Raw genomic sequence first — 18,193 nt, forward strand, 5'->3', positions numbered from 1 at the left:
CTCCTGAAAGTGAATCATCCTGCTCTTCTCGGCAGCCAGACCAAGCCAGCATTTAGATGAGGGTTAAAGAATGTCACCTAATGTTCTCACCTCCCAAGTTCAAGCAGTGAGTATCTGATGGGAAAACTAATGCAAAAATCTTACTGAGGTCAAACAAGAAAGTCTGCAGTCACTGTGAATGCTTCTGAAAGCCCAGCAAATCATAATTCAGGTGTTTTTAAGCTCATGATAAAAGGTTCAGCCCAAAGCAGTAAAATATCTTTGCTATAAAAAGAATACTGCGTGACCTGCTGAGTTTCTCCAGTAAATCTTACTGCTTGCCCTGATACCATACTTGTTACTGAATCTGTTTGGTGGGACTCTGAAAACAAAATTTCTATAATTTCATTAGAAAACTTCAATGTGGTTCTTGGATTTTTTTTTAAAAACCCTACTTTTAATTTTTGGTGACAATAATTGAACAAAGTTGGGTTTCGGTTAATTCCAGTCCGGCCTTTTATCCCCAAGCATTCTCGAACCTGTCACTGTTGTCCAATGGTCACTCAGTATTCCAAAGTGTTGTCTTTTATCAGCAGGGATGTCCATGCGGCTGCCACAAACCTCGTACATTGTCAATAATGTAATCTCCATCCCAATGATGCCGAATATGCCTCAGTTCACAGTTCATCATCGTCCTTCACAGGTAAGGCAGTGCAAGTGTTATGCACTGGAGGGACAGTTTTGCCAATTATTCGCCGCAGTCAGCTCTGGTACAAAGTGAATTAAACTTGCTTTCCTGCCATTGTGTGAGAACACCTCCCTGTTGCAGTAACTCCCCAGGCAGTGAACTGTTTGTACGTCAGAGAAGAAAAAATGGGTTGTGGGAGAGGATCACAGAAACAGCAGTGTTGGAAGAGTGGCCTTCAGCTCCCTCTCTGACTCAGCAAGTCTCCTCAAGGTTCCAGCTCTGCTCAGCTCGACGTAGCAGCCCATTGTTGCATTTCGGCGTAGGAACAGAAGCATCACAGTACTGCTCTGTTCCCACTCGACAGAAACTGCCTGTTAGCCTCACAGCAGCTGGCAAATCCTTCCCCATTGGTCTCCCAGGCATTCGTTTGTATGTATGGGATGTCCATACGCTGTCTGTCTGTACTCAGGGGGGGGGGGGGGGGGGGGGGAAGATGTGTAAGTCATGAAAATATTAAGGTATTGAGTCCAGCTACAAGAGGACATGATTTTGGGGTGAAAGGTTTAGGGTGGACATTTTCACTCATTGAGTGGTGTAAGTGTGGAATGAATTACCATCTGAAGTTGTAAAGGCAAGTTCACTCTTTTAAGTTTTAAAAATTGGATAGATACGTGGATGGGAGAGATCTAGAAAGTTATGGAATGGGTGCAGGTCAGCAGACTAGAAGGGCTAAATGGCTGTTTTCTGTGCTGTAGGGTTCTATGGTTCTGTACAGAACAAGATATGGGAGTTTCCAATGCTTAACAGCACTAACATAATCAGATCTTCCCATGATCAGCATCTCAGGGGTTAATATTGACCGGAAATATGTAGAAATCAGTTACCAAAAAAACAAGAGCAGAGTTATTCTCTGGAGAATTACTCAGCAAAGTTTTCCCATCATCTGCATGGCACAAATTTGCTGTTGGGTGTTTTCTTTGTCTCTGGAGTGAAGCTCAATTAATACCTGAAACTTGATACTGTCCAGGTCATCCCATCCCCCTAACTGGTGAACATTGGCCACAGTGTGCAGCCTCCTCGAGATTTGGCACAATAATGCGAGGCTGTCACAACAACCGATCATCCTCACAGCCTCAGCCTCTGAGAAAGACAGTGGATGGGTACACTGTGACTTCCAATTTCCCCTTCCAAGCCATTTAAAGACAATGTCCATTCCAACCATGTCCTCGGCAGCATTTTTTTTAAAGATCCACTTTATATGATCTGATCAGCAGAAGTGATGTGGATGTCAAAGAAACTGCAGATACTGGAAAGTTAAAATTAAAAACTGGAAACACTCAGCAGGTTGGCTGCAATCTGTGGGAGGAGAAACGAGTTGATGAGAAACAAACTTTCATCTCTTACATTCTTTTCCCATGTTCTTTTGTTATTATTCTTGCCCTTAAATTGTTCCCATTTGCTCACTGACCAGATTAATTTTGTTTACAGCATACCCTAGTTTTACCTGTCAGAAGTATTCATCGACACCCCCCCCCCCCCACCAACTCTCAAAGCTTCCTTGAAAGTGAGAGAAGACAAAAAAAAATAAGTGGAAAGAAGGCACTGTCTATGTAGCCAACTTTATTTGAATAAAATTCAAATCCTTTTAACCTTTGTCAAATCTATTCAGACTCTTTTGTCGCTTTTTGACTGTCAGGTACTTTGATTAAATTCCCTCATTCATGGGGCAGCAGTGGTTAACGTAGCAGTCAGCGCAGTTCTAACGATTAGAGTTCAAATCTGTAAGGAGTTTGTACGTCCTCCCCGTGTCTGCGTTGGTTTCCTCCGGGTGCTCCGGTTTCCTCCCGCCCTTCAAAAATGTACCGGGGGCTGTAGTTTAATTGGGTGTAGTTGGGCAGCACGGGCTCATGGGGTGGAAGGGCCTGTTACTGTGCTGTATGTCTAAACTTGAATTATTCTAAACTCTGGAACACCAAGACAAATTTGTTTAAGATCTCATTCAATTCTGTTAATATTAAATGCCAACTATTACAAAGCTTGTAAACTGTTACTGTTGTACAGCCACTGGTTAAACATTGCTCCAGATGAGGTTGAACCAAGGCTTCTGAAGGGTTGCTTGCCACATAGTTTTGCCATTAAGAAAGCATTTCATGATTCACAAATTTTCATTAATCTGGAGTGATTTTTGAATGGAATTTACTACAGTAAAATTGATGTTTAGCAACCCCCAGCCATCAGATAAACATAAATGCTGGTAGAACTCAGCTAGCCAAGCAGCATCTGTGGAGGGTCTCCTCCTGTGGAAAGGTCCATGACCTAACTCCTTAACTAGATTCTCTTTCAAAGATGCTACTCGACTTATTGAGTTCTTCCACATTCCCAGTTTGGCTTCAGATTCCAGCTGTGCATTTTTAAAGTGCTCCACGTGAGCCTCAACCCACATATTGCATCTTTGTTCTTTTCCCTTTCATGCCTGTTCTAAAGTTCCATCCAGTCACATTGTTTCAAATAATCTTTAAAGAGTGACTCAAGTTGCGGAAGGAATGGGTGGGCATTCGGGTAGTTTTTTTGAAAGTTTTTTAACCCCCCTTTCCATTCCCCCACCATTTATTCTCAAGTTTTGAAGAGTTGGACATGATGTGTTTTCTCCTTTATTTTGCAGCAGGAGCCAGTACGACCAGTCCACCCAGCACCACTTCCGGAAGCCCAAGCCCCGCAGCGGCTACCTCCTGAGGCAGCTGGCACCTCTCCACCCCAGAAGCCCCATCTGAAGTTGGCCCGTGTCCAGAGCCAAAATGGAATTGTCTTGTCTTGGAGTGTTTTGGAAGTGGACCGCTCTTGTGCGCTTGTGGACAGTTATCATCTCTATGCCTATCACGAAGATCCTGCTACCACGACACCATCTCAGTGGAAAAAGATTGGAGAGGTGAAGGCACTACCCCTTCCCATGGCCTGCACTCTCACTCAATTTGTGTCAGGAAGCAAATACTACTTTGCAGTGCGAGCAAAGGACATTTACGGGCGATATGGACCCTTTTGTGATCCACAGTCGACTGATGTAATGTCGACTCAGGGTAATTAACTCAAGTCAACAACAAAAATCCCAAAATATTTTTTCATTTCTTTTCTTACATCATGCATGAAGTGTTGTAGTTTTTCTATAGGTGTCTCTGGCTCAATTAGTACGTGTGTACACTACACTGTATATATACAAGAGGGACATGGGATAAATTGGACAGCACAATAAATACAGGATATTGCACCAAGATGTGCTGCTTACATCCTCCAAAAACATTGCATTTCTTTTCACTGCAGACTTGATTTGACTGGAGAATTTTGACTCGTGGGGTCACTGAGGCAGCATCCATACTGGGATATTCTGTTTATTCTATGGTTCTGAATGGGTCGACAGTTAAAGAAAACATTCCTAAGTGTGACATAAAAGGACTGTTAAAATAATTCATGTATTAACTTTTGTGTTTTTTTTATTTTTATAATTGTTTTCACTGCGCCTTTAGCTCTCACTGTAGAAAGCGGTGAAAATTGATCGGTGACCATAGGATAATTCCATGTCTAAACTACTCCTGAAATAAATGCAACCTGCAATAGACTGCATACTTGATTCTTGGAGGCATTGTGACTGACTGAGCCTCATCAAAGAAGTCACGCCTGCCCACCCTTAATTTTTCCAGTGAGGTCATTGAAAGTGTACGATTTTAAATCTAGATGCTTTGGGTTTTTTTGGGTGGGTTTGGAGTAAGTAGGGTGGCGAATTAAAGCAGATTCTATGGTTATTGCCAAATGCGTGTGTTAGAAGTGTTATCAGAGCAGTCTGTTCGTTCAGAAGAAACAAGAGATTCTCAAATATATTTTTAATCTATGTGGAAGAAGTACTGTGTGTTCACTGGATAGTGAGTCTTTGAGAGAACCTTTTTTCATCAGTACCACTTTTCTGGTCTAATGAATTTTTTAAAAAATATATATAAATAAATATATATATATGTATATGTAAATCTCAAGCCCACTCTCCCATTAAAGCCACTATGTTGTATATATTCTTCCTTGCAAGCATCTGATCTTCCTACCTTGACTAAATCAGCAAGCACAAATTTTAAAACCCCTGCCATTTCTCTGGGAGAGTTTCCATGGTGTATTGGGGGAAGGGCAGACACCGTTCATTCGCTTGTGTTTGATCTTCCCAGATCCCCATTCTCTCTGCGGCAGAATGGATCCCATCAGTTTTGGGCAGTTCCCTACTTGTTTTTTTTGCCCCCTCACCCCTGCCTGTATCAGAATACCTGTTGTTCTGTAAACCCCCCCCTCCCTACAAAACCATCCAAAGTGCTGTGACAAAGCGAGGCTCCATTAGTTAAAGTATGATCTGTGTTGTACCGTGACGTTTACTGGAATAATGCAAGCATGCAGTCTGGTTTCCGGGACAATGCAAGGGAATCAACAAAGCAATTCTTAATACAGTACATACCCATAAACAATATTGTGCTCCAGTACTAAAAAGTGAGCAATTATTGTAAATTAATAAAGTTTTTATGCATTTGTTTCACGCAGCAAGATCCTTTAAATTGAAAATGTATTGTAGCTGTTGATTTGAGTTCATTACATGCCCCCTCCCATTCTCCTGGCACCTTTTTCGATGTAATACCTGGTCAGCAGTCTTAACCTGAATAATTCCTGCTGTTTCTGTATTTGGAAACCATGTTCTTTAATTGGTATCTTTTTTTAAATGATGCCTCTGGATATGACCAGAACATAAAATGCACCACAATTTTGAAATACCATAGTTAAATCTTTTTTTAAAAATGGCGAATTGTCAATCAGCTGTTGTGACACTGACTTTATACGGGAATAAAAGTGATAATTATGCACAAATAATGACATTTTGAGGGCTGTACTAATTTGCTGGATGCCATGAGAAGAGCTAAAAATTGAACCCAGGGCCACATTGATTAATGATGGAGGAAAATACTCCTATTTTGGAGGTGAAGAGAGCCATGGGGTGACCAGAAATTATTGGTGGGTAAGGGGCTGTGGTAGGTGGGGAAAAGGCAGAAGGTTTACAATCCACTTACTGGGAAAGAGTACTGCTTGGTTCCTAGGGAACATATCACTCTTTTTCAGGTGAAGTCTGGATGGAGATTGGCCGTAGGTGCTGCTCTACACGTCTTTGGAAGAGATTAAACAACTCGAGTCAATAATGTACACTTCACTATATAATTTTACCAGGAGCAAATTATGACTTGCTGCATTGATTACCCAGTCATGCAGCCATTTAGCCAAAGGGTACAATAGTAAAATTATGATGAGTATATTTGTAATAAATAGACAAATCTCTTTCCCAGGGAGAGATCCAACACTGAAATGCTGGAACAGGTTGAATGTAATTGCATTGCCTTTTGTTTATAAATGTTCTAGTTTACCGTCAATTGCATTGGTTGTGATTGTTGCATTTCAGAAATTTGGCTTTGTGCTTTATTGCCCTGCATCCAACTTTCACCTGGAATTTTGTTCACAGAAATCTGGTTTATAGTATGAAAATAAAGATCCTAGCAATTTTCTTTTGTGTGTAACTAAAATTAAACTTCCATTTTGGTGCTCTACAGTCTATTAATTGTACATCTCCAGTTGTTGTATTCTATAATGAACACAGAAGTCTGGTTTACAGGCACCAATATCTTTATCCATTAGGTTGAACTGAAGTAGAACCCCGAGTTAGTTGTGGGAAAATTTACCTCCAACTATGGGTCATTTGGTAGCATTGATGATTGACAAACTTGAGAGTTTTGGCATTGTATTCCACATTCTCCACCATGATAAAGGTTCTCAATAAATAAACTAGACGGAGATTTTCCTTTATATTCCGGAAAGGGGGATCAGGGCAGAGGAGGAAAACTGAGATCTCCCCTGACTCCTGCCAGTTAAAGTCTGCATGCACATGAATCTCTGCAGAGGTCTGTAAGGGTGTGCTTTCTCCTGGTCATTCACTGATCCCCATGTATGGAATGATCACTGCAAATTATCCAGTGGTACCCATACATTTGGAAAGGAATTGAGCAAATTTTAAGGACTATTTTTGTGTGATTTGGATATTATGAATTCGTGTAGTTTCCCTAATTATATTGCAGAAACTTGCTTTGGAAATTGCAGTTGCAGGCCTCATTCTCCGTTACACCTTGCATTCTAAACCTGTAATGGGCAGTAGTATACTTGGAAGTGCTAAATGTACATTCTAATCTCAATTGTTCCACAATAATAAAACACAGTCAGTGCTTACACATCAGATATATATTTTTTAAAAACCAGTTCTTTTGACTTTGGAATCTCTGAAACCAAGAGTCTCTATGTAATTGTCAATAATAAGAGAATTCTGGTGGCACACTTTCAATATGCTGCTGTAGGCTTAATTTGTTTTTAAACGTCAAGGAAGATGGACCTTGTTGGGCAGTTAGTGGTCTTCTACTACCCCTTTATGCTTCAACTGAGACACAACTGTCTTTGATTTAATGCACCAAATTTCTCTTACCAGAAGATGGCTGTAGCATATCTAATCTTGGTCACGAATGATTTAGGAAAGGTATTACCCTGACCTGTAATCATTTAAGATGACTGGACTGTAATATAAAACTTTTCAAGGAAAATTTGTTTTTATTGACCTTTCTCCAACCAACAACTGAAGTCAAAGTTTATGGACACTACTTCAAAGCCAGAGGAACATGGCTGCAAGCTTGACAAGTTGAACAATGGAAAATGTTTAATTTAGAGTCACTGCCTCTCCACATGTCACTGACTGACTAAACTCCAGTGGTCAACATGCCACACTAATTAACTTAACAGGGCATTTCAGAGATATCCCATCTTAATTCACGTTCTTGTATTACCAAGGCAGCCAAACACAGACACCCAACTATTTTGTACTTTCACTGCTTTTGTGGTGTGATACCAAATGCACCTCACATTTCCTGGCTTGGAAAATGCTCCAGTCCAAGGTGCTGATGTGGCAAGGATGGAATATACTCAAGGGATGCAAATGTTTTGTTAATTCAGTTTACTGTAAATTAAGTGGTCTGTACTTTCTTATTCTACTTTATAATCAGCGTCAGAAATTGCTGGAAATGTAATGTGAAATGTATTTAAAATACAGACTATTAAAATACTCAAAAGGTTACTAATTACATTTCATAATTCTTCTGTGTGAATAAGTACTGTTCCATTTTAAGAAACACCATCAGATAAACAGTTTCCAGTTATCTATCAAACCATACGTGTGTGATCAGCCAGTAATTTTGGGTGAAAATGTGCACAGGGAAGGATAGGCCCTGCTCTTACAACAAGAGCAGTTTGAGGGCTCAACCACCTGATCCATTGCCACAATTTTAAACTAAAGGTGCTTGCTATTTGCCATTCCAAAAAAGTTACAAAACTAATCCTGAAGATTAAACATCAGTTTCACCAAAAACTAAATGCTTCTTGAACTTTATTTTATACTCCAAAAATCACATTGAAAACCCATCACAATTTTAACATTTTCACATATCACACAAAAAACACATTAGTTCTGAAAATGAAAATCAAGGATTGTTAGATTTTAACCATCACCTGACTTCAATGAAAAAGCTCAGAAACACTTCTTTCTACTTCATCGTGTGGTGTCTCAGTGGAATGTGCAACAGGGCAAGATAAAAAGTCAGTCATTTCCAAAGGTTTTCATTTGATCTTTGTTCCCAAATCAGTTCCTGCCAACTTACAACAATAGCAGTGGTGGGATGGGGGGTCAGTTACCTTTTATCTAAATTGTGCATTTGTAGGCTGAGCGTTGTGAAGCTTGAAAGCAGATCAGCTACTTCATCGACCTGTGGGAAGCAGGAAGGTGAAAGGTTACAAAATGATCATTTCAAGTAAGATTCTGAAACTACAAAGCACACAGAGAAAGTTCATGGTTTGAGAGAGAAGTCTTTATTGAGAGTACAGGCAATCCCCACCCAAATTATAAAGGAAAAAAGGAAAAACACAGAAGTCTGCAGACACTGTGAAGTTAAAACAAAGCTGGAGAAACTCAGCAGGTCAAACAGTGTAGCAAAGATAAAGATACAGAACCGACGTTTTGGGCTGGAGCCCTTCTTCAAGGTATGGACAAAATGGGAGGACCATAGGCAGAAGGAAAAAGGTAGATATGGGGTGGGGTGGCTCTGAATGGAGAGGGGAAGAGGTCAAAGGGAAGGGAGAGAGAGTTCTCCCTCTCCATTCAGCCATACCCCTTGCCCCCTCCCTTATCCACCTATTTCCTTCTGACTGTGGGACCATGTTCCCACCATTTTTGGAGACATTTTGAAGGGCTCAAGCCCGAAACATTGGTTATGTATCTTTATCTTTGCTACATAAAGTGCACTGTTTGACCTGCTGCTCTTATCCAGAGTTGTGTTTTTATCCCAGAGTATAAACCTGTTTGTAAGTCAGAAATGAACAAAAGCGTAATGTGGCAAGGATAACAAGCAAGTGCCAGACGAGCAGCCGCCAGCTCCCACACGGAGTGAGTGAGTGAGTTTGTTCAGAGATCCAGGTTAGGTTTGCAGGGGAGCAGGAGAGAAGGCAAACAAAAATGCCCCATTCTCAGCAGCAGGTGACAAATCCAACCCACAGGTAGGGCTGACAAATGCTCGTTCATATGAACAGGGTGCCCACAAGTCAGGCCTTGATAGAAGAGAGGACCTGAACCACTTTAAATTCAAGTCGAACATGACGGGAAAGTGAAAACAAGTTAGGAGAAACTGTAATTTACTCCAATGAAGTCCTTTAGCTACGGATCCTATTCAATCCTAAATAATTAATCCTACTCTAAGGATTCTGTTGGGGAGAGGAAGAGTTCTAGACTCCGGTTCAGGATTAGAGAAGATAATAAGCAGTAGTTTAAGAATTTATCCAGAAAGGATGAGGATCAGGCAGAATTTGGAAATAATAGTTTAATGTTTGGTATTGAGCAAAATGAAGTCATTTTTGGGGATCTTTAATCTGCTAACTGGTGTACACCATTTCTTAGCTCGTTGGAAAGAATGTCTTGCAGACATCAAGAAATGGCTAATCCCACTTGCAACCTCTTGCAGTTAATATTCTTGCATTGATCTTTTTTGTTGATTGATTCTCGTCAGAATATCCATCCCAGAACGGGACGGTTGGTGAAGTAGTTAGCGCACGCGGTTACAGCGCCAGCGATAGAGACCGGACTGGGGTTCAAATCCCGCGCTGTCTGTAATGAGTTTGTATGTTCTCACTGTATCTGGATGGGTTTTCCCCGGGGGCTCCGGTTTCCTCCCACTGTTCAGAAAATGTACCGGGGTGTAGGTTAAATGGGGTAGATCGGGCGGCAAGGATTCGTGGGCCAAAATAACCCATTACTATGCTGCAAGTCTTTTTTTTTTATATATATATATATATATATATATATATATATATATATATAAAAACCATCGCAGTATGGAAGAATGGAGTCACAACAATATCTATTCAAGATCACGTTTGCCTCATTTCTCCTTGCAGCCCTGTTTTTTCCCCCCTTTCAGCTAGCTCCCTTTTGCAACAGCATCTTTTGAATCAATCTCCACTAGAGGGCACCACGCCCCAATGTGAGGCAAGAAAATCCTTAGTCCTTTTGACTATACTCTTTTCTTTGGCTTGGCTTCGCGGACAAAGATTTATGGAAGGGTAGGTCCACGTCGTTGGTGAATGACAAGTCCGATGCGGGACAGGTAAGCACGGTTGCAGCGGTTGCAATGGAAAATTGGTGGGTTGGGGTTGGGTGTTGGGTTTTTCCTCCTTTGTCTTTTGTCAGTGAGGTGGGCTCTGCGGTCTTCTTCAAAGGAGGTTGCTGCCCGCCGAACTGTGAGGCACCAAGATGCACAGTTGGAGGCGAGATCAGCCCATTGGCGGTGGTCAATGTGGCAGGCACCAAGAGATTTCTTTAAGCAGTCCTTGAACCTCTTCTTTGGTGCACCTCTGTCTCAGTGGCCAGTGGAGAGCTCGCCATATAACACGATCTTGGGAAGGCAATGGTCCTCCATTCTGGAGACGTGACCCACCCAGCGCAGTTGGATCTTCAGCAGCGTGGATTCGATGCTTGCGGACTCTGACAGCTCAAGTACTTCGATGTTGGTGATGAAGTCACTCCAATGAATGTTGAGGATGGAGCGGAGACAGCGCTGATGGTTCTAGGAGCCATAGGTGATGCTGGTAGAGGACCCATGATTCGGAGCCGAACAGGAGCCCTTGGCAACCACCAGAGCTTGACCAAACTAAATTTCCATTTGTCTTTTTCTTATTTCAGGAAAAACATTCTCTCTCCTCTTCATTTTTTCCTAAAATTGGCATCATGATCAGGAACCTCCCTCATTAAGAAAGCAAAATTTTCAGCTGTGAAATGTCTGAAGTGCTTCCGTTTGTGGCTCAAGAGCAAACTATCCAAATTGTAAAACACTTGCATCTTTCACCATGAGCCTTCAGTGGTACTTAAAAACAAACACAGAAATTCTGAAGGAACTCGGTTTCTCAGCGTTCAGAGGAGGTAAAGACATCTTGAGCCTGAGCCCTTCAACAAAAGAGCAAAGAAAAAAAATGTCAGAATAAAGACTGAACCCTGGCTGGTGAGTGGTCCAGACCCAACAGAAGTGTTAATTCAGATACAAGAGGAGAATTGATTTTAGTCCTTTGAAAGGATATAGAAAATGTGGGGGAAAGAGAGCGCAAGGAGCTTGAAGGCAACAGGGGGAAGAAGGTGGTTTAAACAGAGACCAGAGAAGTTGATGTTAATGCCATCAGTTGGAGGGTGCGCAGATGTTGTTCCTCCAATTTGTAGGTGGTCTCAGTCTGGTAGTGCAGAGGTACTTGAACAGGTGGGAGAGGCAGGTGAAAAGACCATTCTCCAAAACAATACACCAGTTGTGGTGAACTATTGTTTAACAAATGCTCATCATTTTTGTACTTCCTGCCTCTACCTCTTGTCTAAGGATTGAAGCAACCAATTCCAAGCTCTTGAGCTAGCACAGAAAGCAAAAATGCAGCCAGCAAGGACCTGGAAATTCACCGCTTCTGCCTTTAGCCAATTCAGATCCAGCTGACCACCGGCCTGGCAAGCCAAGCAGACAGTCCAATTGGTCTGTGGAGTGGCATCCATGGCCATCACCTTGGACAGAGGGACAAGCTGTGGAGGCCACAATCATACTGGATAAAAACAGAATGATCAGTAAATCAGAAGACTGTACTACAACTGAAACTAATCAAGCACAACCAACAGGCAGCTAGGAATTTAGCCGTCAAAATTCAGCAACCAAATAAATCACATTACTGTCAAATTACAACGACATGAAAACTGAGCACAAAACCTTTTTCTGACTATGGTTCCCTTGGGACTCGGCTCAGACATTATGGCCCCCTTCCCTGTGAAGCAGTCAAGATTAGTTGGTTTCTAGAAGTAAAAAGTGAAAATCTGCAAAAGTAAAAACACAATGCTGGAGAAACTCAGCAGGTCACATAGTCGCCTTATTTATATATCTACATAACCAACATTTTGGGCTCAAGCCAAGATGTTGATTATGTATCTTTATCTTTGCTATATAATGTTTAACCACCTGAATTTCTCCACCACCGTGATTTTACTCCAGTTGGTTTCTTCCATACTTCACCGAGAATGGTCTGCAGCTTTAAATATACCAACTGAAAACGTGAAGGTAGAATTCCTTCCCTGTGGACTGGAACTGGAGTTCGCCCAGCAAATTGTGTCCAGCTGCAGATTCCCTTCTGCAGTCTCCTGACTTGTGGTCTTATCCTCCACCCCTACAATCAAAACTGCAAGTCAGTGGCCTATCCCCAACTTTCTCAGTAGGAAATGTGTCTTCCCCCCAACCCCCACCCCCCCTTCCCTTCCTGGCCAAGTGTGCTTCATCAACTTGCAATTCTCAGGAACTCTTCTGTTTCAACTCTTACCTCTTCCTTCGTGTTGGTCATCTGGAGTTTTGTACAAAGGTCATCCAACTGCTCAGTTTCCTGATGGTTGCCCAGTCGCTCCAAATACTCACGCAACATCTGAATGATCTGAAAAGGAAGAGCATAAACTGATGTGCATTTAAGATTCAAGAATTTTTTTTTTTTTTTTTTTTTTAAATTCTCACGTGCACAACAAGGCAATACAAAGAAGCACCACGATCAAGAGGAGAAAAAAAAAACGAGATTCCCTTCAGGAGCAGGGCATCTGTGAATTCTGCTACCGCCTCTGCTCCAGCAGGATCTTCAATCTGTAGCATTTAGGAGACAGTGTACCTCCACAGGACAGATGTCAATTGCTGTTATTGTTGGGGGTACGCCAAGCATTAGCTCTGCAGTTTTACACCTCCAATGTTAGTGTCAAGTGGAAAAATTATCATAGATCAGCCAGGATTAAAGGGTTAAAGTCCTCCACAACTCCATCAGTACTGGAGCACTACAGAGCTGCTTCTTAGCCCCTGGCTCTACTCACTTTACACCTGTGGCTCGGTAGGACAACACCATCTACAAATTCACTGACGATACCAGAGAAGTAGGTCGTATAAAGGGGGATGGGGCAGGGGTGGAAATGAATCAGCATGCAGATTGAAAACTTGCCGAATGGTGCACCAACAACAACCTCGCACTCAATGTCACCAAAACAGAGGAGCTGATTGTTTTTTTTAATTTTTTATTTTTCACACCATAAACCACATTGACCATGATACATACATTTTCCTTTTCAAATATATAGTGTCATTTTATACCCCCCCCACCATCTCCCATCCCACCCTTCCTACTTAACCCCCCATCCATTTAAAGTACAAAATCTAAGATACATTAACCTGTCAACAATGTTGTCATTCAATAAAAATAAACAAGAAATTCCACTGAGTCAATTCTTTTCATTTCTTCTCCTTTCGTTAATTTAGGTAGTGAATGTCCCCGGTAGGTTTTCTCTATTGTGTTTCATGTAAGGCTCCCATATTTGTCAAATATTTCAATATTATTTCTTAAACTATATGTTATTTTTTCTAATGGAATACACTTATTCATTTCTATATACCATTGTTGTATTTTCAAATTATCTTCCGATTTCCAGGTTGACATAATACATTTTTTTGCTACGGCTAGAGCTATCTTAACAAATCTTTTTTGTGCACCATCCAAATCAATTCCAAATTCTTTGTTTTTATGTACTTAGGAGGAAGATCTCTGGATTTTTTGGTATATTGTTTTCTGTAATTTTATTTAATATTTGGTTTAGATCTTCCCAAATTTTTTCTACTTTCTCACATGTCCAGATTGCATGAATTTCTTTTTACATCGAAAACATCTATCAGATACTGTTGGGTCCCATTTATTTAACTTTTGAGGCGTAATGTATAGGCCTGTGTATCCAGTTATATTGTATCATACGTAACCTCGTATTTATTGTATTTCTCATCGTTCCAGAACATAATTTCTCCCATGTTTTTTTTTTATCTTTATATTTAAATCTTGTTCCCATTTTTGTTTAGTTTTACCATTTGTTTCCTCATTCTCCTTTTCTTGCAGTTTAATATACATATTTGTGAAAAATCTTTTGATTATCATTGTGTCTGTAATCACATATTCAAAGTTACTTCCCTCTGGTAAACTCAGAACGCTTCCTAATTTGTCCTTCAAGTAGGATCTCAATTGGTAATATGCCAGCGCTGTATCTTGAGTTATATTGTATTTATCTTTCATTTGTTCAAAGGATAATAATCTATTTCCTGAAAAACAATTTTCTATTCTTTTGATCCTTTTTTTCTCCCATTCTCTAAAGGAAAGGTTATCTATTGTAAAAGGGAGTAACTTATCTTGCGTCAATATTAGTTTTGGCAATTGGTAATTTCTTTTATTCCTTTCTACATGAATCTTTTTCCAAATATTGAGTAGATGATGTAATACTGGAGAACTCCTACGTTGTACCAATTTTTCTTCCCATTTATATAATATGTGTTCAGGTATCTTTTCCCGTATTTTATCTAATTCTAATCTAGTCCAATCTGGCTTTTCCCTTGTTTAATAAAAATCTGATAGGTATCTTAATTGTGCGGCTCTATAATAATTTTAAAGTTTGGCAGTTGTAAGCCTCCTTGTTTATACCATTCTGTTAATTTATCTAGTGCTATCCTCTGTTTCCCCCCTTTCCATAAAAATTCCTTATTATTTTCTTTAACTCCTTTGAAGAATTTCTCTGTCAAGTGTATTGCAATGCCTGAAATAGGTATAAATATCCTTGGGAAAATGTTCATTTTAATACAGTTTATCCTTCCTATTAGTGTTAATGGGAAATCTTTCCAATGCTCTAAATCGTCCTGCAATTTTTTCATTAGTGGATAATAATTGAGTTTATATAGATGGCCGAGATTTTTATTTATTTGTATACCTAGGTATCTTATTGCTTGCATTTGCCATCTGAATGGTGATTCCTTCTTAAATTTTGAGAAATCCACATTATTCATTGGCATTGCTTCACTTTTATTTACGTTAATCTTGTAACCTGACACTTCTCCATATTCCTTCAATTTCTTATATAATTCTTTTATTGATAGTTCTGGTTCTGTTAAGTGAGCAGGAAAGGGCTTTGGCAAATACTAGAGCGCATCGGATGTCCCCCAAAGTTCCTCAACATGATTATCCAACTGCACGAAAACCAACAAGGTCAGGTCAGATTCAGCAATGAGCTCTCTGAACCCTTCTCCATTAACAATGGCGTGAAGCGGGGGGAGTCACGTGATGGAGTAGTGGCCGGACGGTGAACTCCAGCCCTCTCCAGAAAAGTCGGGAAAAACAAAAGAAAACACAAAGGCACAGAAATAAAAGTTACAGAAAAGTGAGTATAAAGGTGGAAAGAAGATGGCGACAAAAAAAGAAAAATCGAAAGCAACGGTAAGAAGAGAGGAAGAGAAGACAAAGGAGGAAAAAGGTGAAGGCCTTAGCTGTCCGAAGAGGCCCGCTGCGGAGAGAGAAACCCGCTCCCTCAGGTCGGTAAATAATGGACTACAAAAATGGCTCGCAGAGCCGAGTAAAAGTGCACAACCGCGCATGCGCGATTCTTCGCACATGCGCGATGCAAATGAAAAAAAACACACCGACGGGAGGGGGACCAGCTGGGGAGTCGATCTCCACAGCCGGCAACGACAGCTGCAGAACACCTGCAGCAAGAAGAGACCACAGAAGACAATAGAAACAAGAAAGAAGAGGAGGAAAGGGCACCAAAGAAACAACAGATGGTCAACCCAGAAGAAGAAGAAGAAGAGGAAGAGGAAGAATACAGTGAAATAGAAGAAGAAAAGAAAGGCAAGGTAAAGGATATACTTGCTCTTATTAAAGGATACATGGAGTCATTTAAAGAATGGCAAACACAGGAATTTAAGGATTTAAGAAAAAGAATAAACAACACAGAAGAGAAAATAAATAAAATGGAGATGACCTTAACAGAAATGGGAAAGAAAATGGACAAGATGGAAGAGCGGGCAGTAGCAGCAGAAATGGAGGTAGAAGACTTAAAAAAGAAATTGGAGAAGTCTAATAAAAAAACTAAAGAGACACAAGAACTACTAGCTCAAAAATAGATACAATGGAAAACCATAACAGAAGAAATAACATAAAGATAGTGGGCCTTAAGGAAGATGAAGAAGGCAAGAATATGAGGGAGTTTATAAAAGAGTGGATCCCTAAGACCCTAGGATGTCCAGAACTACAGCAAGAAATGGAAATAGAAAGGGCACATAGAGTATTGGCCTCTAAACCACAACCACAACAAAAACCAAGATCTATTGTAGTAAAATTCCTAAGATATACTACAAGAGAAAAGATACTGGAGAAGACAATGGAAAAAGTAAGAGAGGGCAACAAACCACTGGAGTATAAAGGGCAAAAAATCTTCATTTATCCAGATATAAGTTTTGAACTCCTGAAGAAGAGAAAAGAGTTCAATACAGCAAAGGCGATTTTATGGAAGAAAGGGTATAAATTTATACTAAAGCATCCAGCAGTATTGAAAATATTTATTCCAGGACACCAAAACAGACTATTCTCGGATCCAGAAGAAGCATGAAAATTTGCAGAACAATTACAAAAATAGACTGAGGGAGGAAGACGGGTAATGAGAGTTAAAATGATCACGATTGATATGTATGTGGGTAAAGACAAAAATAGACTGAGGGATGAAGACGGGTAATGAGAGTAAAAATGATCACGATTGATATGTATGCGGGTAAAGAGGTATAAGAGTGAATAGAGACAATGTGCATACGTGAATGTATCTGTACTTAGAGGAAAATATAGATAGTATAGACAAGAATTAATAAGGGAAGGTAATGGAATAGAGAGAATAAGGAGGGAATTAAAAGAGTGACCTTTGTGACATATGAAAAGTGAAATCTTTTCTGGGGAGGGCTGGGTGGGGGGAAATAGCGGTCACTGCAAAATCAGTTGACGCTTGCGAGTGGATTCGCAAATCCAAATGGAGAGGGGAGATGTGGTTGTCTGACAAGGGATAAAGGACAACTCAGGAGGTGAAGGGGAGATTGGGGATAAATAAGATAGAAATAGGAGAATAAGGAAAATGTTGGATGTTGTAGGAATGTTGTCTTATAAAGAGTTGAAAATAAGAAAACAGAAATGGAAAAGGAGGAAAGGTAATGATGGAAAAACGGAAAGAGAAGATAAACAAAATATAAAAGGGCTACGCTGAACTATATGTCTTTAAATATTAATGGAATACATAACCAAATTAAAAGGAAGAAACTACTAAATTTAAATGAATAAATGTATTCCATTAGAAAAAATAACATTTAGGTTAAAAAATAATATTGAAATATTCGAACAAGTATAGGAGCCTTACATTAAATACAATAGCGAAAACCTACCGGGGACAAACATTACCTAAGTTGATGGAAGGAGAAGGAAAGAAAAGAATGGACTCAGTAGAATTTCTGGTGTAATTTTGTTGAATGACAACATTGTCTGACTGGCTTAATGCAACCTAGATTGTATACCTAAAATGGATGAGGGGGGGGGGGGGGTGGGGGGGTGGTGGGGGAGAAAAAGTCACTGTATATGTGTGAAAAAGAAATAGTGTATATCATGGCTAATGTGATTTATGGTGTGAAAAATAAAAAATTTAAAAAAAAAACAATGGCTTGAAGCAAGGCTGTGTTCTCGCACCAACCCTCTTTTCAATCTTCTTCAGCATGATGCTGAACCAAGCCATGATAGACCCCAACAATGAAGACGCTGTTTACATCCGGTACCGCACGGATGGCAGTCTCTTCAATCTGAGGCGCCTGCAAGCTCACACCAAGACACAAGAGAAACTTGTCCGTGAACTACTCTTTGCAGACGATGCCGCGTTAGTTGCCCATTCAGAGCCAGCTCTTCAGCGCTTGACGTCCTGCTTTTCGGAAACTGCCAAAGTGTTTGGCCTGGAAGTCAGCCTGAAGAAAACTGAAGTCCTCCATCAGCCAGCTC

The 18,193-nt window shown here is 40.4% G+C and overlaps 2 protein-coding genes across 14 annotated transcripts in view; one reads left to right on the forward strand and one right to left on the reverse strand.

Annotated features, from left to right (window-relative positions):
• Positions 1 to 7,851, forward strand: part of LOC138748900 (activating transcription factor 7-interacting protein 1-like) — a 135,337-nt gene extending 127,486 nt beyond the window's left edge. For 3 of the 5 annotated variants that reach the window (XM_069909801.1, XM_069909803.1, XM_069909804.1), the window contains 2 exons: positions 573 to 682; positions 3,330 to 7,851. In XM_069909801.1, coding sequence (XP_069765902.1) covers positions 573 to 682; positions 3,330 to 3,749 — 530 coding nt within the window. In that variant the 3' untranslated portion in view covers positions 3,750 to 7,851. The remainder of the gene's footprint in view (positions 1 to 572; positions 683 to 3,329) is intronic. The other 2 variants (XM_069909802.1, XM_069909805.1) reach the window with 2 other exon arrangements.
• The window catches only part of ankrd54 (ankyrin repeat domain 54), an 86,476-nt gene that overhangs the window by 42,642 nt on the left and 25,641 nt on the right, over positions 1 to 18,193 (reverse strand). For 2 of the 9 annotated variants that reach the window (XM_069909814.1, XM_069909809.1), the window contains exons 7-8: positions 12,653 to 12,760; positions 8,462 to 8,532 (exon numbers count right to left, since the gene is read on the reverse strand). In XM_069909814.1, coding sequence (XP_069765915.1) covers positions 8,462 to 8,532; positions 12,653 to 12,760 — 179 coding nt within the window. Of the gene's footprint in view, positions 1 to 1,989; positions 2,024 to 3,768; positions 4,095 to 5,754; positions 5,848 to 8,139; positions 8,533 to 12,652; positions 12,761 to 18,193 lie in introns of those variants that run through there. The other 7 variants (XM_069909812.1, XM_069909810.1, XM_069909811.1 and 4 more) reach the window with 7 other exon arrangements.

The sequence above is a fragment of the Narcine bancroftii genome, chromosome 13 (assembly GCF_036971445.1).
Source record: "Narcine bancroftii isolate sNarBan1 chromosome 13, sNarBan1.hap1, whole genome shotgun sequence".
Taxonomy (NCBI): Eukaryota; Metazoa; Chordata; class Chondrichthyes; order Torpediniformes; family Narcinidae; genus Narcine; species Narcine bancroftii.